Source organism: Notechis scutatus, chromosome 5, assembly GCF_049901735.1.
Source record: "Notechis scutatus isolate UNSWTSFEM ecotype Mainland chromosome 5, rNotScu1.2, whole genome shotgun sequence".
Classification (NCBI taxonomy): domain Eukaryota; kingdom Metazoa; phylum Chordata; class Lepidosauria; order Squamata; family Elapidae; genus Notechis; species Notechis scutatus.
In genome coordinates, this window is record NC_142013.1 from 55,244,853 (window position 1) to 55,272,734 (window position 27,882).

Consider the following 27,882-nt stretch of genomic DNA (forward strand, 5'->3'; position numbering starts at 1 on the left):
TCAGTGTTTAGTATCTTTGTTTTGACAGAGTAACAAAAGGTAAAATTGCGTAGACAGATAATTTCAAGTAGTGTTGTATAAAGTATCTTGAATTTAAATAATTTATAATTCAAACAAGCTCTATTGCAACAGTTGTTTTTCTCAGTTCTGGTGTATCTTGAGTTCAGACCAACTCCAAATTGACTGAAGTAGTCTGTCGATTCAACACAGCTGTTTTGCCTGTAACATGAGAGGACAATTTGAGTTCAAGATGGTTTAGAAATTTATTTATTTTATTAATAAAATTTGTATAACTTCTTATTTCACCAAAAGTGACTGTGGGCAGCGTACAATTGGAATGATTGTGCAGAAATGATTTATGTACTGAATTTATACTTTCAAGAGAGCAATAAATTACCTACTTTTGCTTGTAAATTGTAACTGTTGACACTTTCTAGTATTGTTTTGATTAATTTTTGTATCCATAGGAAAAATTTAATAGTCAGAACATTTACTTAAAAGATTTGTTCATAAATAATACATGTCAGATTTCAAACCAACGTTTTTATCAGTGTAATGTAGTGCATAACATTTCTAACCTAAATGTAACCTTGATAGAAACTAGTCAAGTGTCATTTCCAGAACTTGTAATCTTCAGATGTGTGGAAAATATTTGCAGAATTTGCATCCAGCATTGCAGCCAACATTCCTAGCACATCTGGAAGTTACTCAATTTCAGAAGTCTGCATTAAGAGAGTACATAGCTTGGAACTTAATTTAAGTAAAACATGACTTTGATCTCTATTTGGAGTACTTTTTAAAATAATTTATAATAATAAAAAAACAAATTAAAAAATTAAAAAATGCATGAATACAAACAAAAGAGAGAGAGAAAAAAACTAAGAAAGCAAGTATTCTCTTCAAATAATTAACAGATGTAAAACTCTTCATCCCAGGTTATAACTTATCCTTAATTTTGGGCAAATCCAATAAGCAACACCTTCTCCACAAAGAGAAAGTTACAGAGAGGGTGGCTTCCCATAGAGGGTCTATGGGAAGACAAAAGCAAAAAACATTTTTATAAACACTATATGAGAGATTCTTTGATACATATTTGGAACAAAATTAGGTGAAAACATATGAAAATACCTGCATGGTTATCTACCAAGGAAGCGATGATACACCCAAACACATTGGATTTGGGGAAAAATGGTCAGATACAAAGAAATATTAGATAAACAGGGAAAACTAAAAACAAATCAGGAATTAAAAGAGCAAGGAATAACCATAGACTGATGGCCATATTTACAATGACAAAACAGATTTTAAAAAAGCTGTAGAAGAATTTGGAATCTATACGGAGTGGCAACAATTAGATAAAATTTTAATAGGCCCTGAAGAGAAGTTTATAACAAAAATGTATACCTATTAAAAGTTGGATTAGAAGAGGAGGTAGTAAAAGGTTGCATGATAGCTTGGGCAAAAAATATTGGACATAATATAGATTTAGAAGATTGGGAAAGAATGTGGAACAAAAATTATACATTAACAAGATCAGCAGCCTATAAAGAAAATATGTACAAGATGTTCTATCGATGGCATTTGCCACCAATGAGATTAGCTAAAATGTATCCTAACATGAATCCTACATGCTGGAAATGCAAACGAAATCATGGTACCTTCTATCATATGTGGTGCTCATGCCCGGAAGCCCAAAAATACTGGAAGAAAATCTGGAGTTGGATACAAGAGATAGTTGAAGAAAAATTAGAATTTAAACCAGAATTGTTTGTGTTGGGAATAATTAAGGGGAAGTATAGGAAGAAAATTAGATATATTCTACTACATATTTTGACAGCATCAAGGGTAGTATATGCACAATGTTGGAAACAAAATGATATACCTTCGGAGGAATGAATAATTAAAAAAATTCTAGATTGTGCTGAAATGGATAAATTGACCTTAAAACTAAAAGAGAAAGAGGAATCAGAGTATTATGAAATTTGGTATAATTGGTATAATTGGTTGAGAAAGAGAAACAAAGATAAAAGGAAATAAAGTTATAGATAAAAATATATAAATGTATATAAAGATATATAAATGTAAATATTTATATGAGATTAGTTTGTATAATAATGTGTATAATAATGATGACACAGTACTGTTAAAATTAAGATTAACATGTTTTAAAGCTGGAAAATAACAATAAAAATAATTGGGGGGGGAAAAGAGACACCTTCTCCAGTCCAGGTATCAGCAAAAAGTCCAAACAGAGCCCAAACATAGATTGATTGCATTGATTAACAGATCTAGAATTCAGCATTCCACAGCTTGATTCTTAATTGTAAAAAGCAAACTCACATTTAGAAGGCATAAAGTGGTTCCAGTATCCTGGTGTGAACAAAAGTAAATAAAATTTAACTTGACAAAGAGGGACAATTTCTCCCTTAAAGATAACATATCACAAATATCTCTTACTTTAAATGAAAGGACAGTTCGATACAAAGCCATTTTAAATGCTCTCAGATTAGGACAGATACTGAAACTCTAGGGAAGTTAACTAAAAGCAAACCCAGTGCAGAATATTTTTCCAATCCAGATGCCAGCAAATTTGAAAAGAACCATCCAAAATAACCTGTCCCATTTTAACCCTAATCAAATAAACCAACATGGTATTCCTTTTTTATATGTATAAATCTATCTTACTCTTTAATCTGTTCAAAAGATTGTTGATCCTTGTTTCAAATTTCTTCAAAACTTTAAACAGCTTCCTTTGTAAATCCTATAAAAAGAAATTACTCTGAGATTGTCATTTTTATTTCCTTCTTAAAATTTTCTTTTGTGTCTGATGACAAATTCTTATTCAAATTCTTGTTCATATTGTTCTCAGATAGACTTTCTTGCATATCTTTTTCTATAGCCTCTTCTTCTGGAAACAAACTGTTCCCAAGAAGACACAACACAACTGACATTCAGCATCCTAATGCAGTTCCTCAAAAATGATTCTGAACTGCCATCATAAATTCCGTGCTGTCTCCAATATCAAAAAAAAATTCTTTTCCACAAAATGGATTGTTTAAAATTAATTTCAGTCTTAATATTCAAAGTACAATGTTTTCTAAGCCCTTAACCCATTTTAAAATTTCTTTAACAAAATCATTTTCTTCCATTTTCTAGTTATTAAAATTCTCAAAGATTACAATTATTTTTTATTTTCTTATATTAAGAAGGCACTCGCTGTGTTTCCAGCCTTGACATTTTGACGGTATCTAACTTTTTTTAGAGCAATTAATAGGCAATTTCTGAAAGTGATCAGCAAGAAAAGTGTAACCTTGGTTTTTTTTCCTTCCTTCCTTCCTTCCTTCCTTCCGTCCGTCCGTCCGTCCGTCCGTCCGTCCCTTCTTTCACCTTGATTTGCAGCTAGAGCAAATTCCTTGCTTCTGGAGATGCCTGCTTTGCAGTCTTCTTGTAAGAAGTAACTGTGGAGCACAGCTTGGTGATCTTACATCCTCTTTTTGTCCAGAGAGTGTTGAAGGAACCAATCAGTGGTGGGATTCAATTTTTTTTACTACCAGTTCTGTGGGCGTGGCTTGGTGGGTGTGGCAGGGGAAGGATACTGTAAAATCTCCAGTCAGAGGTGGGATTTGCCGGTTCTCCAAATTACTTAAAATTTCCACTACCGATTCTCCAGAACTGGTCAGAACCTGCTGAATACCACCTCTGGAACCAATCTACTTGTTGGTTTTCGGTTCTTAGTCAGAAACATTAACTCCATTTTTTCAGAGCCATTTCTAGTCTGTCTCTGGAAGTCTACTTGGAGCACTTTGAAAACTTTTTAAAAAGTTCAACTTATTGCATCTTCCCCTCAGTAGAATCAGACCACCAGCTAATCCTTGACTTATGATCATGATTGAGTCCAGAGTTTGGATTGTAAATTGTTTTAGGCATTAGGAGAGGTCCCACATGATTACCTCACTCAACGACTGATATCCCGGCCCTCCAAGATAGTCGCTAGCAACCACATTAAATGGATGGAGTGAAAGATCTGCCTGCTGAAAGAGGACAGGCAGTTCTCTCCATGTGAAGAATGGAATTACTCTGCAAGGCTGGAGAAACTAAACTTGGATAGTTAGGATTTGAGTTTTGTTTCTCCAGGCCAAGGCAGGTGTTCCTCTCCCCCCTGTGAGGAAGAGAACTGGAACACGGGGCCAGAGAAAAGAAGGTCCAAGCTTCCTCCAAGGAAGTTTGGATCTCAAAGATGCAGGTTTCATTTTTTTCCAGCCAACCACAGAAGGGGATTGGTATGCTGGGCCAGAAAAAGGAAGCTCAGATCTTCAGGATCTGAGCTTCCTTTCCAGTCCAGCACGCCAGTTCATCTCCTTGTTGAGTGCGAGAACAATGCAATTTCACAACTTTCAAGAGCCTGGGAACAGAACTTTTGACTTTACTTTATAAACAACCCCCCACCCCACACACAATACAGATGATAGATAGATAGATAGATAGATAGATAGATAGATAGATAGATAGATAGATAGATAGATAGATAGATAGATAGATAGATAGATAGATAGATGATAGATAATCTAGACTACATTTACACAATATGAAATATGCTAAACCTCTCTGGATGATTCATGGAAATTTCTGTAACATCTTACTTTTATCCTGCATGATTCCAGAACCATGTTTATTGAAAATTGAAACCATGATTGTTGCTTTAAAATTCTAGTTATTGCTTATCAGAAATGGTGATATATTTTTAAATAACTTATCCTAAATTATTGATTTGTTGAACTATTACCCAATAGATGGCAGTCAAGCCACTGCTAAAAGTTGGAGAACTGAAATTTGAGCAATAACTTTCAGATTTTCATGCCAGATCATATAACTTCAATATTCCAAAAGGATAGTAGAACAATATATAGTGTGATTATGAAGAACTATTTGGAAGGGTATAATTTATATGTGCTACTTTCTCGTTTAGCTATCACTTAAGGTTATGTGAAAAAATGCTAAATATCTTCAGCTTCTGTATTTAATTGAAAAAAGACCTAATTACATTTACATTTTAGGTAAGTGGGTGTGGTTTATAGTCTTTAAGCTTCAATCCACCATTTATGTAGGAGGAGGAACCCTAATAATTATTTGTGAGTATGCTTAATTGAACTCTCTAGGATTTACATCTGAGCATTACTCTCTAGGATTTACATCTTATTTACAGTAAGACATAACTCTTACTCTGCAGTTTTTATTCCAAGTAAACATGCCATGGGCATGGTGACATATTATGACACCAAGACATAATGCTGTTTGGTGATTTTGGTATAATATCTTACATGAAACCAGCCATTGTGGTTATAAATTATTTGTTTACCGCTCAGCATGGTATATTAATTCCATGGTAGAGCAAATCACGAGTGATGATGATATAAGAACCTGATCTGTAGACAGTCACACTTAAATAACAAGGACTTTATTTTGTTATTAAGAACTGGAATATTGCCATATTTAATATGAGAGAATCACTCCATCGAACAAGTTTATTTTACTCCATATTTTCTTAATAAAGAACTATATAATTAAAACATACAGTAGAAAAATAATATAAAACAGCAACATTACATTAAAAGAATTTGAAACTTGCAATTTTGAATTCTAAAAAAGTTAGATTTGTACTTTAAAATTAACATATAGTAAACTAATGTGTACAAGATATACATATTCATAACAACAGCTTTCAGATTTGTTAGTTTAAAACCAGAAAAAACTCAAAATAGAATTTAAATTATATTCCTGTTTATTTATTGGACATGATTACTCCACGTGCTTTTCTAATGCAGTCCCCCAAATTAGACAGCAATATCATAAAGAAGTAGGCCTTTTGTCATTTTTTTTTAAAAACTATTTTTTCAAGCATTTAAATTTTGCCTATTGACTATTCAGAATCATTTTACAGACACTCAAAATGAAACTGGTTGTGTGTGTAATCATCTAAGGACAATGAAGAGTAAAATACTATTTAAAAAACTCTCATTAGAAATACAAATTTCATGCATTCCACACAATTTGTATACAAGAACTATAAAAAAATCTGCAAATTTTAATATCTCAACAGCTTTCCATGCAAGTGCTAAAACTGTGACTAGGGTACTGTTTGGCTCTACTGAATTCAATGGTTTTTTTAAAAAAGTAAAATAACTATAATCAACCTTGGAAAGTCGAATTCGAGATATCTCTTTCAGTATATGAAGTGTTAATAAATTTAGAACCTTATAAAGTGCTCATCTTTCTCTACTACTGGGAAACATTAGCTAACCCAGCTACTAAAAATGATTCCCCTGTTGCATTTGTGATTTATATTTGGTTTTAATACTGATTAGAAAATTTCCATTGCAGTAGGAAGAAAATTAGTGTGCTTTAATTGAATCCAACATACAGGCAACAAAATGTAAACAGTGTTCTTTTAACACAAGCATGAGCTAAAAGATTATGGCTAAATTAATTTTAATTAAAGATTAATAATTGACTATCAATTTAAGACCCTATTGCCTATAGCAGCTTCTACAGGACCTGACCTGGTTTGGTATATCTTGTAATTTCAAAATTCAATTTAATTACATATGATTGCAGAACAGTCACTAACATCCCCCTCCTCTTTCTGTCTACATATAATCTAAGAGGTACATCATTCAAAGAAAGCACAAGATCTTATGTTCAAATCCTAATAATTAAAAGGGTGTGATGTAGTTCACAATAAAAAATACTGGCTGTTTTGACTATATTGGCAGGTAGGATTTATTAGGATTTGCTGAGCTTAATGGCTGTTGTGGTTTTGAGGATTACTGGATATATTCAGCTATGTTACAGTGCCAGAGGCTGTAGTCCTATAAAAATTTGAACATTGTTGCCATAATTAGGAAAGATGGGAGAAGCAGATACACCTTCAGAAAAATGGGATATGATTTTCAATATGCAATTATTGGGAGATGATAAAAAGCTACCTTCCATGAAACCAAATGCTAGAGTATCCAGTATCCACAATTAAATAACTGAAGAAGTTTCTGAACCACTTGGGGTAGTGTTATCCATTCCACTTTATAAAAACAAAACCAAGTTTTTTGTTAAAATGCTACAATGTTCATATGTGTTTGCTACTTAGGCATGCAAGTTTAGAATTATTCCTTTTAGAATTTTCTTCTTATTTCATACCTTTAGAAAGATTAATTTATGAACAGAGTTTAGCATAGTGCTTGTTTTAAATAAAATATTTAAATTTTATTAAAGTTTAGAATCTACATTCATATGTAGATAATACTAAATCTTTGCCAGGGTAGAATTCCAGTTATTTAATGAACTTTAATTTCAAGTGTCATTTTTGCAAATATATGAATTTGCAATATAAATTACTAGATTTTATTCATGTTACAACTAAAATAGTAGTTATATGTATCCCAATATACATATAGTTAGTGATATTTTTAATTTTGAATGTTTATCTCATTAAGCTCTAAATTTCTTGAGAATTATGAACTATATTTAATAAAATGTAAATTTGAGCAATAAATCAATGCCTTTGTATAATAGAAAAATTTTCATTATACTGTTGTAAATAAAATGTATGAATTTTCTTTTATTACAATTACAAGCAATATATATTTCTTCAATGAGATTTAGTAGAAGAGTTTCTACTAAATCTAGATTTAACGAAGGGGAGCATGTTTGGCAGAGTTGACAGCTAGACATTCAATATTTGGAGGTTTTCTAACAGAAGCCCTACTAAAATAAAATATAGTTAAGAAATGAGAATTCTAACCTATAAAGTTAACATTTGTATTACTGGGTTAAGTATGATTCAGAAGTGTTGTGTATATTTTAAAAGTGCTATAGTAATGGGAATGATGAGCAAAGCTTGTATATAGACTGGGAGATCACCAGATTCACACATTCCCTACCATATAGGAGTAGCAACAGCTACCCTCAAGCACATAGTAATGAACTCTGAAAAAGTCTGTTAATATCTAAGGTCAAAGTGAAAGAGGCAAAAGCAGCATATATTTGTTGTAATTCAACAGATGGAAAAAATGGCTGACTATAAATTGTTGGTTCATGTTAAGTTTTCCATGTAGGTACTATAATGGGATGAGAGTAGAAATGCTGAACTGAGGAAATATTCTAGGTACACAATGTTTGCCATAAAAATAGCAATGGCTCCCATTCAATTTAAACAAGCAGAATGTAAATTCACTTTTTTAAATGATCAAGAATTCATTTATACTGAAGTTAAAAATGTCATTGTTCAGAAACTGTGTGTGTATGAACCTTGTTCTAAAGATATGAATTAGCTTTTTATACATTCATTTATATTTTCAAAATAAGAATAAAGTACATGGTTTAGTTTGGGAATAAGGTAGTTTATTTGTAAACTTTGCTGTTAAATTATTGCTTTTTCCTTATAGCTTGAGGAAATTAAAGTCAGATTTTTCCCTCTTTTTTAAAAAAAGATTACACAAAAGCATGCTCAAAACTATAAGTCTGGCCACAATTATTTCTATTTTTTTTAATAATATAAAGATTGCTTCTGAATAAGTGTGAAAGAAGAGTTTTATTAAACTTCATAGGTTCATACCTTGAGAGCCCAGTTACAAATGGTGTCTGAAAGCCTTGTATGTAGACCTCAAAAATTACTGTGCTCTAATACTTTTGTTAAATTGTAATTCTTTATCTGACAGCAGGGCAAAAGGACATTGATTTGTATGAAAATAGTAAAAAATGCCTGGATAATATTAATTTCAACACATTAAATATAATTAAATATAGTTCCCCACCCCCTGAGACCTCATAAACTATTTCATAGAATATGCCCTCCATCATGCCACTGAAAGGTCAAGAATGGCCTTTGGTTGAGAAAAATGTGTGTCCATCACATTGTTAGGATTCACAAAAGCTTTCTTCTCACAACACACTATTCACTAAAGAGTAATTATCCTGGGGAGAATTTGGTGGCCAGGTGGATATAATCATATAGCTTTCTTGCAATAGCAGGTGTTTTGCAAATGCCTTTCTCTGATCCACTCACTAACTATATTGTAGCCTAGTGTGGTGAGAGAACTTAAGTCATATGATCTTGGGAACTCAGTTGAGTAAACTGTGGTTCATTTAAGTATGGATAATGTGTTATGAACCTTGGCTAGACTTCTCAATCATCAGTGTAGACAAGTGATTCTCAATAAAGCCCAGGCACAAAAGGACATCAACAGCAGTAATGTAGTAACTGCTCCAAGCAATTGTTGATGCCCAGAAATATCCTATTATTCCCACAATAAAGTACAATTTGACCTGAAGCTGGATGCAAGGGCCTCAATGTTTGCTATACAGTTGCTTTCCTGTAAAACTTATTTCTGCCTTTCTTACCTTGTTTACTAATATTTGGATCATGGACTTTCAAGAATTTACCGTATTTGATCAAAAAGTGATTTGACAACCCATATTTTCTACAGCAACTTTTGATCAGCCGACCATAGAAAATAAAAAATTTAAAACTAGTCAATATTACATGGAGCTCACTAGACCACGTGTATTTTATAGATCTTATTTTTTAACTTTAAAAAATATTGTAATTTTAAGTTGCTCTAATAACTTGACTGACAATGACATTTTATTTACTGCTCATATTTCATACCCATTAGATTCTATATTAGTGTTCTATTGTTCTTTTTCCTTTTAGAAACTGAACAAGTTTCCCTTTATGTTTTTAAATATCATAAATGAATCTTGCGATTACTGTAGCTCTTTCTTACACCACAATCTAAAATGTCAATTGATGTATCTACAGCATTCACATTCTTATCATTCATTCTAATATATGTTCAAACTTAAAATAGCTCAAACTTAAAATAAACCAGAATTAAATGTGAATTTTTGAGCAGGAAATAAAACTCCAATTGCTTGGCAGGCTTGTGTATTAATTATTCTACTCAGTCATATATGGAGGCTACAACTCATTATCCCACTGTATCAGTCCATTTTAATTGTAGGACTACTGATATATGAAGCTTGTCTACTACAATGGTTGTATTATACCAAAAGAAGAAATCAATGAACAAGAATACTTATGTAAGGATGGTGCATTACAACTGATGAATACACATCATGTTTGGGAAGGTTGTTTATAGATGGTGCAACTGTACAAATGCCTATATGAATAAATAAATAAAGCATGCATTAAAATTAACTACTTGAAAAGTTCCTAAACTGGCCATATTTGGTGTGGAATTATAAAGTTGAAAAGCACCACATTTGGAAACACTATTTTAACTATCACAGGCATTTTGACCAAGGAAAATCAGTGGGCTTAAATTTGCATTAGATCATGGCTCAATATTCTAATCACTTTAATCTTAAACAAACAAAACAACAAGGTGCTAAAAGTAGGATACTGGATGTGGATTTTCAGTGTGGATTTTCATTTATGAAATACATTGCTTTTTGGGTGTTGCATTTCCTCTCCACCTTCACCTAAGCATAGTTAATATAAAATTTCTATTCATTTTCTATTTATACATACATAATTATTTACATTTGAACTTTTTTTCCAAACATTTTTTGCAGCCTTGGCTGGGCTCACTTTTACCCAGTAATGGAAATAATTTTTTTCATTTTTTAAAATGTTCATATTCATACTATGTAAGCACCAATATGGATCAGAAGCAAAGAACAACATAATTTCTGATATCTATTAAATGCCATTTCATTCAAAAATGAAATAGTTTGCATTGGAATATCAATGTGCTGCTGCTTCTTACATTAATTCTGTGTATTAAAATATAAGGCTATCAGCCTCTGAGGATCAGATAAGCAGTGTATCATATTCCAACATTAAGAATCTTTTTTAAGGCAGCCAAAGAAAGGTTCACACCTAGTGTACAGGTAGCTCATTTAATTACCAGAGTTATAACACTACTGAAAAGAAGTGACTTGTGATCGTTTTTCACACTTATGACTGTTGCGCCATCCCCATGGTCGTGTGATCAAAATTCGGATGCTTGGCAAATGACCCATATTCATGATGGTTGCAGTGTCCTAAGGTCATGTGATCAACTTTTGCGACCGTCTGAGAAACTAAGTCAATGGGGAAGCCAGATTCACTTAACAACCATGTCACTAACTTAATACCTGCTTCACTTAACAAACTGTGGTAAGAAAGGTCACAAAATGGGGCAAAATTCATTTAACAAATGTTTCACTTAGCAACATACATTTTGGGCTTAATTATGATAATAAGTTGAGGACTACTTGTATATAAATAAAAATCCAAATGCTCACATATTGCTAATCTTTGATTACATCTTGTACAATATTCATTCAGAAAATTCCAGTAATGAAATCATTCCAAGATAAGCAATCTTTTTCAATAAGGGTCAAGTTAATTCAATTGAGGTTTTATTCATTATTGCTAATGTTCAACAGGACCAAGCCCAACACAGCAAAGCACTCAATCCACTTCTTCCCTTAACATAAAAAGAATGACTAATATATAGAGCTCATGAGTTATTTTCTGTAAAAACAACTAGTATGAAATTTTGCTGTACTCTAAATACTTAAATCACTGATTCTTTTTACATGTATCCATGTTTACCAGTGTAACATTATGAGAAATATATACTCAGATTTAATGAATGCAATTATTCTATAACTAGGAAATCTAAAATCACAATATCAAAAAGTTTGTACAATTTTCTCTAGTAAGGATAAATTTAGTTTACTTTCATTTTTATATCCAAAACATACCATCACATATTTCAAGTTTAATTTGGAGGGTTTTTTTACCCTTTGCATGTCTATGCCATATATATATATATATATATATATATATACATATACATATATATATATGGTATTCAGCTTTGTTCGGGTATTTTCCCACGTCATTATAGTTGTGCTTTTAAAGTTGTAGCAGCGTTTGGCAGAATCTCATCTGCCATCATCAGGCTTCTGTATTCTGTATCAATATAGAAGCCTGATGATGGCAGATGAGATTCTGCCAAACGCTTGCTACAACTTTAAAAGCACAACTATAATGACGTGGGAAAATATCCGAACAAAGCTGAATACCATACGTATAAGTACCCCAAAACTTACACACACACACACATATATATATATATATATACATATATACATATACATATATACATACATACATATGTGTATGTACATATATATATACATATATATATATATATATATATATATATATATATATATATATATATATATATATATATATATATATATATATATATATAAAATGTTTTCTGATGTTTTCGTGGGTATTTATATGTATGGTATTCAGCTTTGTTCGGGTATTTTCCCACGTCATTATAATTGTGCTTTTAAGGTCGCTACAACTTTAAAAGCACAACTATAATCACATGGGAAAATACCTGAACAAAGCTGAATACCATACATACATACATATGTGTGTGTGTGTGTGTGTATATAAATTTATATATATATAAATTTATATTTGTTTTCTGAGGTTCTATATATATAAATTTCAGAAACATCACAGAAATTAAATAGATATTTGAAACTTTCTATAGGCACTCTTAAATTTTAAAAGTTTTCTTTAATTGTGTGTCTGTTCATGGCTCCAAAGACTAAATGCAGTTTTGAATGTCCTATGGCAAAGTTTGCACATATATTGTCTTTTGAATGTGATAGCTGACAGTGGTGGAGCATGATAAAAAAGTGTGTCAGACTTCTGTGGAACAAATAATTTCTCACTACCTGAAGCGGTTTCTGACAGGCTTGTAGGACTATCAGGTTCCAAAGGCTGTATTTTGGGAAGCGGAGGGGGTGGAGGCAAAGGTGGTGGTGAAGGAGAATTAGCAGAAGAGCATATCTCTGATTCTTTTCGCAAAGGTTCTTCCAAAGCTTGTGCCATATGGGACTGGAAATGACTCCACAGTCGGAAATTGGTTCGGAAAGCCTTATTACACACATGGCAAATAAAGGGTTTCACTGAGCATAAAAGCTCTTGATGACGCTCTAGCTGCTTGTGTACGGTGAAAATTTTTCCACACTTTTCACAGGGCCACAAACCAGCCTCTTTATTAGCAATGCCTTCCTTTGGTTCTCGGTTGCTTTCAGAGATCTCCTCTTCTACATCATCCACAGGTTCTTCTTTGATTTGAACTTTCAGCTGTTTGGAAACACTAAGATCTTCAGGGAGGCATGAGGAATCTTCCGAATCAAAATTGATTTGCTCTGAGGAATCACTAAATACACCATCTTCTTTAGCTGCAAGAAAGCTGCCAATTTTGTTAGGCTCTGCTTGATGATGTGGCTTTGAAGCATTACTTACTTCACCATTGTGGTCCAAAACTGGTAAAGAAAAATTCTCTGTTGGAGCCATAGTATTTTGATTGTGTACCTCAACTTGATGGCGCCAAATACTGAAGGAGGATTTAAAAGTTCGCATACATTCCAAGCAAGTGAGCTTTTTATATTCACATGTGACTTCATGGTCATGTTTCAGTTCTGGAGAAGAAAACAGAAGACTGCAGTAAGCACAAACTGTTGCTTTCCGGCACAACCGCTCATGATTTCCTTGTTCAGTAAGAGAGGAAAGTTTAGCATTACAAATACGACACTGATAAACTTTTTTGTTTTCCACTGGGTTTTCAATGCGACTATCTTCTTTTGATTTAATAAGAGTTTTATTTCCTCCAACCAGTTTTTCTCCGGGGTGCATTTTTATATGCTGTTTAAACTGTGACAGGAAGCGATATGCTTTCCCACAGTACGTACAAAGATAAGCTCCTCTATTTCTTGACCTCAGATTCCTTTTGATGACTTGTTGAGCTTGTGAACTAGCTTGTCCCTGAAACCCTGGTTTTCCACGTCTTAATTTAACAATCAAAGCCTTTTTAATTTCTCGTTCTCTTACAATATCAATTAATTTCCTCTGAAATTTTTCATCTAAGACAGCATGTGAACTAGAAGCAGGCGAGGGGTTCTTTACAATTCCATGTTGTGTCTGGCAATGGGTCCAAACTTTGAAGTTTGTGTGAAATCTCTTATGGCAAATATCACAAGCATATGGTTTCTCTGGATTGTGGTACATATTGACATGACGATGAAGGCCTGCTGTTGACCTGAAAATCTTAAGACAGTGTTTGCACTTAAATTTTTTGTTAGGCTTTGTTTCCTCCAGTCCACTACATTCATCTCTGCTAACATCAGAATCTGGGAAATCAACAAAGGGTACAGGATTCAAATTCTCTTCAAAATTGTCCTCTGACTCTGGGGAAACATGTTGGTCTACCCTCATTTTTTTGAGTGGTAGCCTTCTGTCTGCTTGAAATCTTCTTTTAGCTGGAAGTCTATTGAGCTCACTATCTTCTGCTTTAAAAGAGTTAGTGAGTTCCCTGTGGTCATCTTCAATCTTAAAAGAGTCACTTTTGTTGACAGATGATAAAGTATCTCCCACTGTAATTCTTATAATTTCAGAGGGATCTGAAAGTGGACTGCTCGGTTCCATTTTAATCTGTACTTCTTGAGAATTCATGTCCCTGTCTGTTGATTGAGAAGCACTGAATGATCTAAGACGATGTGGCTGCATTATCTGTGTCTTATCATCAGAAGCTGCTATTTCTGAAGTATCTTTCATGGGTGATTTTTGTGATATTACATTCAACATTATTCCTTGTGCATTGTTCCCCACTGAAGATCCTTGAGAAAGCTTTAAATCAATAGAAGGTGAAGATATAGGAACTTGACTATCCATTGACAATGACCTTCGAAGAAGACTTTTTACAAGTGGTCCACTCCTGTCAGTACTTTGGCTTTCAGGACCAGATATCCTAGATGGGATTACTAATCCTAATTTTGAATAGTATAGTAAATTCCTGTCTTCACCTGAACAAGTTCCTTTGTTTCTTTCATTCAGCAAAAATGTGGATTCTGATGAACTGCATACAGATTCAACGGATGAATAAACCTGTTTCAAGGATATTTCCTCTCCCTTTCCTCTTAATAGTTGATCACTTTCTCCTAGTTCATCAACTGCCAGTTCTTTCTCTACAAAAGATTTCTGTAATAATATTGCATTTCTTTTCATTCTACTTTGATCATCCATTGTAACTGAAGAATCATGGGATTTTGAGTATCTTAAAGAACTATTTTTCAACCATCTCTTTTCATTTAGTGATAGGCTATGTTGAAATTCAGATGACTGTTGTGACCACTTATTTTTGATAGCAACTGATGACAAAAAATTAGAACCATGGCTTATATCATGGAAGGTTTGACCAACATTTTCCGCCTGTGTTTCATTTTTGCTCTGACAAACAATGACACTTCTTTTCTGGGAGCCACTTTCATCATCTTCTTGGAATAGTATTTTCTTGATCGGACATGCAGGCAAAGGAACTTGAGGGCTTCTAGATACAATGTTAGTAAGAAAGGAAATTCCAAGACTGTAGCCTACCTCTTGCACACCAGCCAGACTGCTTTTCTCAACAAACAAAGATGATGAATAAATGTAGTTTAATACATTGTCAAAGGTATCTGGTTCACAGAAATCAAGTTGAAATACTGACTGAGACTCATTTTCTTTCTTAGTAAACAGAGATTGGAAGTATTCACTGCTAGCAGCTAGAACATTTTTATGAGCTCGAAATTTTTGATCTCCTACTATGAGAACAACATCACAGAGTTGTCCTTTCAGACGCTGCTCATTTAAAGCACTTAAAAGAGAAATAGCATGTGCAGGATTTATATAATGCAAAAGTCCATCCATGATTAGGTTTATCTGAAAGACAAAAAAAAAAAAAAAACAGGCTTACATTCACAAAAAAATTTAGATGGAATAAAAATAAGTAAAAGAGAGCATTTTAAAAATAATATCTTCAAAGCATAATATGGCCTTAATATATTTTGTTTAGATTTTTTTAACATGTGTAACATTCTATATCAGGAGTATCAAACTCAAGGCCCATGGGCCAGATGCAGTCCATGGGGTGCTTAAATCTGGCCCATTCTATATCAGGAGTATCAAACTCAAGGCCCATGGGCCAGATGCAGTCCATGGGGTGCTTAAATCTGGCCCATTCTATATCAGGAGTATCAAACTCAAGGCCCATGGGCCAGATGCAGTCCATGGGGTGCTTAAATCTGGCCCGTGGGCTGGCCTGGAAATATCAAGAGACCAGCCTATGGTGCCTATGGTAGCTAAAACGGGCCACGTGTGGCTTCCCTGCACCTCATTATCACCCTCCATGGCCTTCTGCAGCTCCTTACCAGCCAAAACCAAGCTGAAAACGGGCCAAAAAACTGGGCCCAAAGTGACCAAAAAACAGGCTGAAAAACAGGCCCAAAACAGGGCAAAAACGGGGCAAAAACAGGTCCCCAAATGGCTGAAAAACGGAGGCACAGTGCTGGAGGCGGCCATGAAGGACGAAAACGAGGCACGGGGTGAGAGGGCTGCATGCAGATCCCCCGTGCCCTGTTTTCGCCAGCAGGGTGCTGTACGCATCCGTCCTCCCCACCCTGTAGTGGCCTCCCCACCCCACTGCCGGCCCACAGACAAGAACTACAATACCGATCTGACTCTTGAAGAAATCCAGTTTGACACCCCTGTTCTATATCAATTAAATCAAGATAGTATATTTAGATATATATGTAAAACGTACAATCAGCCAAATGCACAATCAAGGATAAAAAGTCTACTTTGATTTTATCTGCATATATAAGAAAATTTAAATATTTAGCAAACAAAACAAAAACATTTTAACTTTTCACTTCACCTCTGTAAACAAAAATAAAAACTGAATTGAAAGTAAAACTGGTTAAATGTTTAAAAGTTTCTTTTGAATTCATATTTAATTTTAAGTACAAAAGAAATAATCCCAGTTTAATAAACTGGCACAAGGGGTACTATATACTCATTGTTGGTTGAATCTGAATTAAGATAATTGTTAATTATGTTAATCTTGGAGTTAATCTATGCTCTCTTGGTGCTAATTGCCGATAAGGGGGTGTTTGGGTCTTTTTTGTTCCTTTTTTGGCTCATTGACTGTCTCTTTTGCATAGTACAGAGGTCTCATTCTCGCGGCCTGAGGGCCAATTGCGGCCCGCAGGACGATATCCTGTAGCCCCCACTGTGATATGAAAGTATAATATTAGTGTATAATATAAAGTATAATATAAAGTATAATATTATGCGGCCCAGCCTCACCCAGACTCTGCCTCCAGCGGCCCCCAGGTAAATTGTGTTTGAGACCCCTGGCATAGTATATATTGTTTATGTCCATGCGTCTTTTATCAGGGTGCCAAACTTCTAGAAATTCCCTATCATTTTTGGATTTGGCTTGGTCTAGGATGATCACAGTTTCCCAATTGAGACTATGGTTATGTGTGTCCATATGTTATGAACTTAAAGAGTTTTCATCATGTATTTTGAATGCTAGCTGGTGTTCATGGATGAATTCTGCCAGTCTTCTGCCTGTTGGTCCTGTGTGTGGTTGTTGCAATCATTATACTGTATGTTGTAGATAACTACTGTTTTTTTTCTTCTGGGGCTGCTTTTTATTTATTTAGGATATTTTGAAGGGCTTTAGTTGGCTTGTATGCTATGCTGATTCCACGTGGTTGTAGTAGTCTGTTGGTGATTTCTGAGACGTTCTTGATGTATGGCAATGTTACTCTTTTCAGGGCTTGTGATGGCTGTGCTGTATTGGGTGGATTGAGTGGTCAGACACTTTTTGATGAAGTTGCATGGCTATCCATTTTGTTGGAATATGTTGCATAAATACTGTTTTCTTTTTCTGCTGTTCAGGGTTGCTGCAGTGAGTTTGTGCTCATCTAAATAAAGTTCTTACACAGTTTCTTTTGTGGGAGGTTGGGTTATTGCTTTAGTAGTGGAGCACTTGGTTGGTGTGGGTAGTTTTACTGTACGCTTGTGTTTCCAGTTTGCCATTATGGTCTCTGCTGATCAGGATGTTCAGCAAGGGTAGCAATTTGTTGTTTTCTTCTTCTCTGGTAAACTTGATTCCTTTGAAAATATTGTTGATGGTTCTGTGGATGTTCTCCAATTAGTCTTTTTTTAATTGGTACAGATATAATTTGCATATATGATCCATATTTTGGGTTGTATCTGTGGAAGTCCTATAGCTTCTAGATGTTACATAATGACTTCTGCTATAAGTTCTAAAAGTGGTGATCCCATAGATGTGCCTTTAATTTGTTGGTAAGTTTGTCCTTCAAATTGGAATATGTGGTTAGGCAGAGAGGTTTATGGGATCCATAATCCTGGGTGTTTCAATCTCTATATAATTTGGTTAAATCAACTGTGCTGTGGAACAATGTTGTCATAAATTATTTGGCTATGGATGTGAATGAGACCATGATCTCATCCTCATCTATAGTCACGTCTCTTGATTGTTTGAAGGCACTGTAGTGGAAAGTTGATGGAATGTTTGCTTCCTCTTATGAGGTGTCCAAGCTTTTTTGCTAATTCTTTTGTAATATTGTAGGTAGGGGTCCCCACTAATGATATGATTGAACGGAGAGGTATGTCAAGTTTGTGTATTTTGGGGTATTTGTAGAAGAGTGAGAAAATTGCTTCTCATCTGCCACTGTTTATCTTTGGTAATTTGGCCTTTTTTTTTTTTTTTTTTTTGAAAATTTTATTGATTTTTAAGAACATAAACAAACAAAAGATAGAACATAAAAACATAAAACATCTTTTTTGAAAGCAGCCTGATCCCAGGTTACATCTCTTCGTGCAGACACAAATTCAAATTCATGCTCATTTTTATATTCCATTCCATATCTTATTACCATTCTACATTTTCTATATAACTTCTCCCCTTTCAACTTTCTTAATTTTATTTTATTTATTTCATCTCAATTCAAATCATCATACTTATATTCTTTGTCTGTCCTGTTTCAGCTGTCTATTATCTTTTCTCATTAAGCAAAATTTCTCCTGTGATCACAGATTGGAGTATGACGCCTTTATATCTTTCCCCTAAAATTATAACACTTAATATAATACATAACTTCCGTTCGGATTCTGCTTGGTACATTCTGAAACTACACAATGTATTTTAAAAAGAACAAATTATAAATATATAACATAATTAAAACAACAATCCATACCAATTCAATTCTATCATTAATATTAATATTCATTTAAATCTTGAACATTTTACACATTACTTTTCAAATAAGTATCATACTTCTATGGAAACACTTATAAACTTTCCATAATTACTTCCCTCCCACTTCACTTATATTTTATAAAACGTTGAGTGGTTAAAATGTTCCCATTCCTTCCTAGTTCAATTCTCTCATTTATTTCATTTCATTTATTTTGTTCACAAAAGTTTCACTAAATTACACTAACTATTTTATTCCACTTTTTAATCATATGTTGTTTCCAATTTTCTAACATTATTTCTATTACAAATATAACAATACAATCTTATGTACCTTTACAGAATCCCTTTTTCAGTTAAATTTTCACCCATTATCTCTGAATAAATCCTGTTTCTTTACATCTTGCTCCAGACCTTTGTAACTTCTCTTCCCTTCCTTCTTCCCTTTCTTCTCTCTCCCCTTTTTACCCCCGTCTCTCCACCTCCATTTCCCTCTTCTGTATTCCCCTTTTCTGTTGCTTTCCAACATTATATCCCCCTTTCACATTATTTTTCCCTTTTTTGGCTGTTTTTTTAGGTCTTAGATTCTCCATTCTCTTTCCCCCCTTTCCCTTTTCTTCCCCAGATAGAATTACTTGTTCATTAAAAATGGCTTCTTCTTTGTCCCAATCTTCTTGTTGCGCAGTCCTTTCTTGTTGTTTCTTGTAGACACCAATCGCCATTTCTAAGAATTCAAAAATGGAGCCAAAGGAGCCCTTCCCTTCTTGTTCCTCTTCTTTATATTTTTTTAAATTCGATTTTCAGTTCATCCAGAGGTGATGCCATTGTAGAGTTGTTTTTTTAAAACTACCACCCAATTGTTTTTAGTCATTCAAATATGATTTCCAAAAGTCCCAAAGTCACCAAACAATCCAAATACACACAAGCTGTATCTTTTAACACTTTCTTCTTTTTTCACTTTCTCTTCTTGGGGTTACTATTTAGTTGCAAAGTTCCAGTTAAAATGTATCCTTTCGAAGTCTTGTTAAGATTTAACTTTAAATTCTTTTGAATTCCAAGCAGTCTCCTCCTTCCAAGTCCTGCCCTTATTCTTTTCCTCTCCCTTCCCACTTATAGCAAAAAAATGATTTTTTAGTGTTCAGAAATCTTTATTGTCCCTTTGGCATTTAATTATATTTCCAGTTTAATTACCTGTTGGTGCCAAAGCGGATTTTTCCAATTTCTTTATTCAGATCTTCTCGTTATCAGTGTGAGGAAGGACAGTGAAGAAAAAAAAAACTTTCCCTTTTCACTTTCGTTCGCTGCTTCCGACTCTTCTTTGGGAGCGATGTATCTTTTGCAAAATTTAAATTCCAGGGTACCTTGGTTGTTACTTTTTGTTCCGGTCAGCCAAAAACTTTCACTTCTTAACTTCCTCCTGCACTTTCTTTTTCCAGCTGAGTGCTTCTTTGAGGCGGCCATTTCTGAAGGCTCTTACCGCCTTCGGGAAAGGGAGTTTAGCCAGCTGAGGAGGAGAGGTGCGGCTCCCCTCGACCCTGCTGAGTCTCCCCTGTCTTCACCACCTCTACGGGGTGGCTTAGCTCCGAAGCCAGCTTGCTCGGGGCACTCCAGTGGCGAGCCCAGGCAGAAACCGCGCATGATCGCGGATTCCTGCCTGCCGCCGAAGCCCTGCAAACTGGAAGTGGACAGGTAATTTGGCCTTTCTTAATGAGGTCACTGATAGTTCTCTTTATTCAATTAATTTTTGTGTTGCATTAGTGTTCACTGGGATGTAAGATTCTTTGTCTTCTAGTAGTTCTGGTTTTTGTAGATATTGTGATCTAAATCAAGTACACAGGTTGTTTCAACACTAGAGAAATAAATTGTATACTGATAACACCAATTTCACATTTGGGCAATTTTAGCTTTGTCAGAGATTTAATTCAGTTCTTAGTGCCTTCTTTGCTGTAAAATACAGAAACTACATTTTGCATCAAAGGTGAAAATACTGTCACTCTATCTGGATAATGATCTGGTAGACAGTCCTTCAAAAACATTCTTCTGCTAGTTGCTAGCTGAAATATTTATATGGGATCCAATTTACTTATTCATTGTTAATTGCTGAGTTGATTCATGAGATCTTTTTATTGGATATACAGAGCATATTCATTTGCAATACATAAGAAGTATGGCACAATGTATGAAAATGCATTTGACCTGATATAATACCAGAACAAGTTTAGCATTATATGAATGTAAGCAGCAAGCATCCTTCCTATTTCTTCTCTTCTGTTGTAGCCATAGCTCCAAGTCTCTATTTTCTGGTCTAATCCTCTTCTCCATTTTCAGATAGAATAGAATACAATAGAATTCTTTATTGGCCAAGTGTGATTGGACACACAAGGAATTTGTCTGTACTGTAATGGGGAGTCTAAATAGTTTAAAGTAGTCTCTCCTTCACAATTATGCGGAAGAGAAAAGTGAAACTAGGCTCTTTGGTCTTTTTTCTCGTAATGCTCATTCTTACATCTGCAAAATGTCTTATTCTTTAACAACTGAAATACCAAAGAGAATCAAGAAATGTAATCCTAGATTCATACTACTAAAGATAAATAGAACGTACCAGAACGTTTTTCTTCTCCTTGAAAACACTTCAAAACAAGAGAAGTCTTAGATTCAGGACTGCATTTTCTCCTTAACTGGCAATGACTTTGAAGTCTTCATGTCATATAGTCTGTTATGGGGGAAAAAGAAATTATGTCTACTGTATGATAAACTTAACATCCAAAAGAATTTTCTGAGTAATTACTGCTCCTTGAACATGTAAGAATAACAATACTAAAAATGGTTTTCTTGAGGACTTCTCCTTTCAGAATGCAATTTCAGTAGGAAACAATCTATTTGGGAAACAGTTCAAAGTGGTTGGTTATAACTTCTAACTCTTTGAAGCAATGGAACTAGATTCATTCTCAGGTATGAGTGTATCTGATTGTATTTCAAAAATCTCCAAAAAATCTCTTCTTTTTCTGTCCTACCCTCAGTACAGTACATTTCTGACGACCTGAAAGGGATCTTTCCAGGAACTGCTTCTAGATTTTTTAACTCTTAGTTAAAGAAGCTAAAATAATTCAACATTTGATGTTCTTGGTCAGACAAGCTTTTGGACTTGAAGTAACATCTCGGTTTGGTCCAAAACATGTGAATTGATAACTGCTACTTACTGCTTAATATATCTAATATCTTAACTGATTTTATTTCAGGTTTTGATTGTATTTTCCTATGAGTAATTACACTAACAATTCCTTGCCATTAACTCCTGCTATGGTGCCTGATCATGGCAGGGATATGTGTTCCTGGGAGGGAAGAGCATGAGCAAAGAAAGCCAGGAGTGCATGCCAAGTAAATGTATGTATGTATGTACATGTGTATATTCCCTTCATGAAAGGCATCTCACACGTCCAGCTAAAGTAAGAAGGCATCTATATTGGGCATCAGTGATATAGGAAAATGCTGGAGACAAATTATCATTGTAGTGACAATGACAAAGGCATCAATGAACATTGAGCTGAAGGCAATTTGATTTACTGTAGTATTTTACCATAAAGAAATATCATAGAATACAAAATATAAAATGATTTCCAATTAAATCTACGTGGTTGCAGACATGAAATTGACTTGATGGCACATGATCAATAAAAAAAGCATAAACTGAACACAATAGGTAAGAAAAATACTGTCCAGATTTAATTATAAAATTATAGTCAACTTTTTGATATACAGCATTAACAGCCATCTGGATACAATGGTAAAACAAATCCTAGTCATATGTTAGATATTTTGAGTGCTCACTACATGCCCATTATAAATAATTCACCCACCTGCTACAAATAATTGCTCTTTTGAATCTCAGGTTCAGCATATACACAAATGGTCATATTGTATGCACTTAGACTACCCTTGAGACAGTTGAGACTAAATCAGTGATTGTCTATGTTATTTAAACAATATCTGAGGAGTCCTAACTGGAACACTGAAATTAGGTGAACTTGTTTGTGAATCCCTGAACAGAACTACCCTGGTTGGATTCACTTCAAACTATAGCCCCTAATGTTTGAGTCAGCCAGGTATGTGAATTCCCACTCAAATTTTGTATCTGTACTTCTAAAAGAAACAATATTGACAAACAGATTTTATTACTACTATAAGTCACACGGCTTTTCTCAAGTTTCCCTCTCAACCTTTGAGTTCTTTATTTGCTAATGCCTCCACTTTTCTTTGGGAGTAGCTAAATATGATAGATAGTTGTGCAAGTCCACTGTAAATAAACTGTAAGAGCTCTCAATCTGTTTGCTTTAGATTAAACATCTGAGGTTTTTTGTCCAATATATCTGGACTTTTTTTGCTTAATATATGTAAATAAGGGTATCTTATGTTGTTTTCAAACTATTTTTAATATCAACTTAGTGCCACTGTGGCATTAAAAGTAAAATTGCTAACTGCAGTTGTAGGGTAGGATCATATTCTTAAACGCAAGGTAGACTAAGAGGCAGCTGAGAGCTCATTTAGCTCAAGTTTGTAGTGCAGAAATGTTAAACACGAGGCCCATGGGCCACATCTGGCTCGCGATGTGGTTAGATCTGGCCCGAGGGGGCCACCCTGGAGACAGTGAGTGGCCAGTCCCTGCTGCCTCGGCTCATCCCACTGTGGGTGCATGGACAGGAGGCAGTGGACATTCGGGCCTGGCATCCCGGTGAAAGGGTAGCACTCAGAACACGGTCAGCCTGTGGAGCAAGATAGTCATCGGGGATGCCTGGGGCGGGGCGAAGGGGGCGGGGCTGGCCCTGCAGACCAGGTATAGGGCTGACCACATTTTGGCCTGCGTGGCTGCCACAAAGTTGTAGATCTGCACCATGCAAGCCCCCAGCACCTCCATGGCCCACGAGTGCTTCCCTTTCATTGGGACCGCCCCGCCCCCACGTGGGAAAGGCACAGCTACCATTGGCATGGCCACTGACAGTGCTGCCATCTTCTCCCCCTCCCCTCAGTCCTTCCTGGGCACAGAGCGAGGGAGGAAGGAGATGGGAATGAGAAGGAAGGCAGGGAAGGAAGGGGAGGGAGGGAGATGGGTATGAGATGGAGGGAAGCAGGGAAGGAGGGAGGGAAGGAAACAGGAAGGAAGGAAGGAAGGAAGGAAGGAAGGAAGGAAGGAAGGAAGGAAGGAAGGAAGGAAGGAAGGAAGGAAGGAAGGAAGGAAGGAAGGAAGGAAGGAAGAAGATGGGAATGAGAAGCAGGGAAGGAAGGAGGGAGGGAGGGAAGGAAGGAGATGGGAATGAGGAGGAGGGAGACAGGGAAGAAAGGAAACAGGAAGGTAGGAAGGAAAGAGATGGAAATGATAAGCAGGGAAGGAGGGGAGGGAGAAAGGAGGGGTGGGGAAGGAATGAGGAGGGAGAGAGGAAGGAAGGATATGAGAATGGGAAGCAGGGAAGGAAGGAGGGGTGGGAGAGAGCGAGGGAGCAGATGGGAATGAGAAGGCAGGAGGCAGGGAAGAAGGAAAGAGGGAAGGGACGGCGGCAGAATGGAATTAGAGGGAGGGTCGGTCTGAGGGAAGTCCTGCCTTAGCACTTGGCCACCAGCAGTCCTGCTGCCCTTTCACCATCCCCTTGCCCCCTTTTCCTGTCCTGTCCTGGTAGTCTCCCATCCTATCTCTCAGGATGCTTTGGTTACAAAGCCTGGTCTCCTCAAATGGAGAGGCAATGGACTTCCCTCTAAACCACCACTCTGCCCTTCCATGCCCACAATGAGCAACCTGGACAAGGAAAGCAAGCACAGCAGCAGCAACCTCGAGGAGGTAAGCACAGCGGAGGGCCCCCTCAGGTAAGTGGGGCTAGGTTGGGCTTTGGGGTCCTGGGGTCCCAGAAGCTCGGGGACTGGGCTGGGTACTTGCCCTCCGCTGCCCAGGGCTCCGGGCAGCCCATACTGCCAACCAGGGGTCCTCCATGTGGCCTGAGAGGGACGGCAAGGCTCCTCTGGTGGACTAGACTTTGGCACTCACCTTCCTCTGCTGGTCTCATCTTCCTCTGCTAGAGACCTCTGGATCCCCTCTTCCAGCCTTGCCTGCCCCCCCCCCCCAGGAGGCGGAGAACATCGCTGCTTCATGTGGAAGCTCAGATCTCTGAAGAAGAGGGGCTGGCAGGGGAGCTGCATGAGGGAAGGCTGCCCCAACAAGGCAGTATCCTTAACACACACGATTGGAAAAGGGGATTCTCTTTTGAGAAGGGCCAGCCTCCCTCGTGCAGGATCAGGGAGTACTACTCCCTTGCTGCCACCTCTTGCTCTCCAAAGTTCTGTCAAAGCAGAAGTTGGACTTGGAGGAAACTGCTTTCTGCAAACTTTCTCCTCCACACTTTCACACACAGTAATATCATCCTCTGCCTCCTGCTTTGCTGGAAGGGGCCACTGGACAGGAAAACGCCAACAATGTCTGGGATTGGGAGAACGTCTCCTTTGACGTGCTATGCACACATATGCATACAAACACACATCATTCCAAGCTTGGAGATATTTTTATCCATATCTGAGCTTGCAAACTGCCAATCATGTCTGGGCTTGGGAGAAGGCCCTCTCCTTTCTCTGTGGATAAAAGCTCCCAAATGTAGAATGCATGCAAACACACACTTGGCTACCAGCAGTTTGGGGAGGCAAGGAGCTTGTGGGGCACCAAATTGTTCCCACATCGAGTTAGCCAATTATTCTGCCCTGACCCAGTTGCCCTGAGTCAGCCATGCCCAGTGAGTGGCATCAAGCAGGCCAGGAGCAACCAGCCACACCCACCTAGTCACAGTGACTCAACTGCTGGCTCTTTGAGGGCAACTATAAAGCTGATATAGTCTTCAATGAAATTGAGTTTGACAACCCTGTTGTAGTGGATCTTGTTTTCCTGAATTTGCCTACTCTGCAAAGGGTTGCTGCTGGAGAGCATAAGAAACTGTATGAGCTAAAAGTCTGCCAGTTAATTTGAAGTGCAATACTCATGATGATCCTTAGGCAGCAAGATTAGTGACAAGGGACTGTGGAGATTATAGTTGTAGATACATAGACTTTTGCAGACTTCCTATCCATTCATGACTCTGTCTCTGTACTGTTCAAATACAAACCTCCCCCATACTTCTCTGCTCCCACAGAAATAAAGTCGCAACAGATCTTGTCTTCTCTGTATTTTATCCAGTGGGCTTCCATGGAAACACATATTGGCTGATGATATAAATATGAATTTTTTTACACTTAGCTTTACACTAAGGACTAATCAGTCCTTAGTAGTACTGATACTAGAAGCATAATTAATCAGTTATCACTCATGAAATTCAACCTCCCCTGCACATTGATTTTACCAGAAGGCAAACATGCTTTTCAAAAGTATTTAATGAAAGCAGCGCTTCTAAACGTGTGGTTTCCCAGCAAACTGCAACGTGAAAAGTAGCCCAAACAGATGCTCCTCTAAAATGTATAAGGACATTGTTCCTCTCATTCCCAATCATCACAGTTTAAATAAAATACACTTTGAGAATATTTGGGAAGACAAGTTTAAAGGAATTACTGTACTGTATAGGCTGCATCCCAAGGCCTCCCAGTTCAAAGTTTGCTATCTCTGGCTAAGACAACTTTCTCAAATTATAATGTCCCCCAGGGTTATTTTAGCCCTTAACTTTTATAATTATTTATTCATAATAAATAAAAAATAAGTAATTCCTATCCTGTTTGGGAATTTTAGGAACTAAACTTCAACACTTGAGGGCTCAGAAATGGTTGCACCGATAGGAACAAAAAGCACAAAGCATTAACGAACCCTGAAACTTAAGACATCAACACCCACCCTTCCTTTCCGCGAAGAACGATCCTGGCCCAATTATGTCTTGCCCAAAATGACATCATACTATTCAAAAACCATTACTGCGCATTCATCTTCGGCGCATGCTCATTGCGTTGAATTATACCCCACCCAAATAATTATTCCTAAACTAACCGCGTAGGCAGTTAATGTTGTTGTACATGGGCAAAGCGCAGGCGCAACACAGAAAAGGAAGCATCCCTGAGCTAAAAATGGGCAAGAGACATGCGCGCTAGGCAACTAATAAAAGCAACGACGTGAATCTATGCCACAGCGTGAACGCGTCTCTTCGGACCCACGCATGCGCTGTAAAGGGATAGGAACTCCTTTTGTAACTGGCGCAGGCGCACATAGGAGCTTAAGACCGCAGCCCTACTCGGTAGGGGGAAAATATACCTCAGAGTTACGTCAGGAAAAGACGCCTTTGTGCACAGGGAAACCCGAACCTTTGTCCAGGAGAAGTCCCACCTTAAAGGAGCAACAACTGGGGTCTCCTACTTACCTTCCGCGCACCCCCTTTCCTTCCCCCTTCGGCCGTCTCCTTTTACGACTCACCCGCGCGCGCCGCCGCCACCGTCGTGATACCATCCATCTTGAATTTGACGTCATCCCACACCAGGGATGAAGTCATCGTTGGGAGCGCATATCACGTGCGCATCTTTTCGATTGGTCGAGGTTAGCCGGATGGAGGAGGGGGAACGCGCTCGATTCTCAGACGAGGTGGGGGGGAGGCGAGAAGGGCGCCGCGACGAAGAGTCCTGAGGGGGAGACTCTTCTCCCGCGCGGTGGTTCCCTTCCTCTCCCCTTTGGGAAGCGCCGCCGGGCCATGCTGGGACCGAGACAACGGCGTGAGTCATGGGAGAGCCGCCC

The 27,882-nt window shown here is 36.8% G+C and overlaps 1 protein-coding gene across 3 annotated transcripts; it reads right to left on the reverse strand.

Moving 5' to 3' along the window:
* Window positions 1-27,882, reverse strand: ZBTB21 (zinc finger and BTB domain containing 21). 3 transcript variants are annotated; one of them, XR_015749941.1, is made up of 5 exons: window positions 27,515-27,733; window positions 21,751-21,861; window positions 2,341-2,370; window positions 1,659-1,712; window positions 1-219 (listed from the first exon to the last, which is right to left on the reverse strand). XR_015749941.1 is itself a non-coding variant. In XM_026674003.2 (3 exons), exon 3 carries the CDS (start codon window positions 15,785-15,787, stop codon window positions 12,611-12,613), a length of 3,177 nt encoding a protein of 1,058 aa, XP_026529788.1. In that variant the 5' UTR covers window positions 15,788-15,799; window positions 21,751-21,861; window positions 27,515-27,882; the 3' UTR covers window positions 12,165-12,610. The 3 variants fall into 3 exon arrangements, 2 of the variants coding, with proteins under 2 accessions (XP_026529788.1, XP_087823668.1); XM_026674003.2 differs by lacking the exons at window positions 1-219; window positions 1,659-1,712; window positions 2,341-2,370 and adding an exon at window positions 12,165-15,799 and having other exon boundaries at window positions 27,515-27,882; XM_087967542.1 differs by lacking the exons at window positions 1-219; window positions 1,659-1,712; window positions 2,341-2,370; window positions 27,515-27,733 and adding exons at window positions 12,531-15,799; window positions 26,998-27,062.

Bases quoted from the DNA above. Each gene is read 5' to 3' on its own strand.
- ZBTB21 (XM_026674003.2), bottom strand. From the start codon at position 15,787: ATGGATGGACTTTTGCATTATATAAATCCTGCACATGCTATTTCTCTT.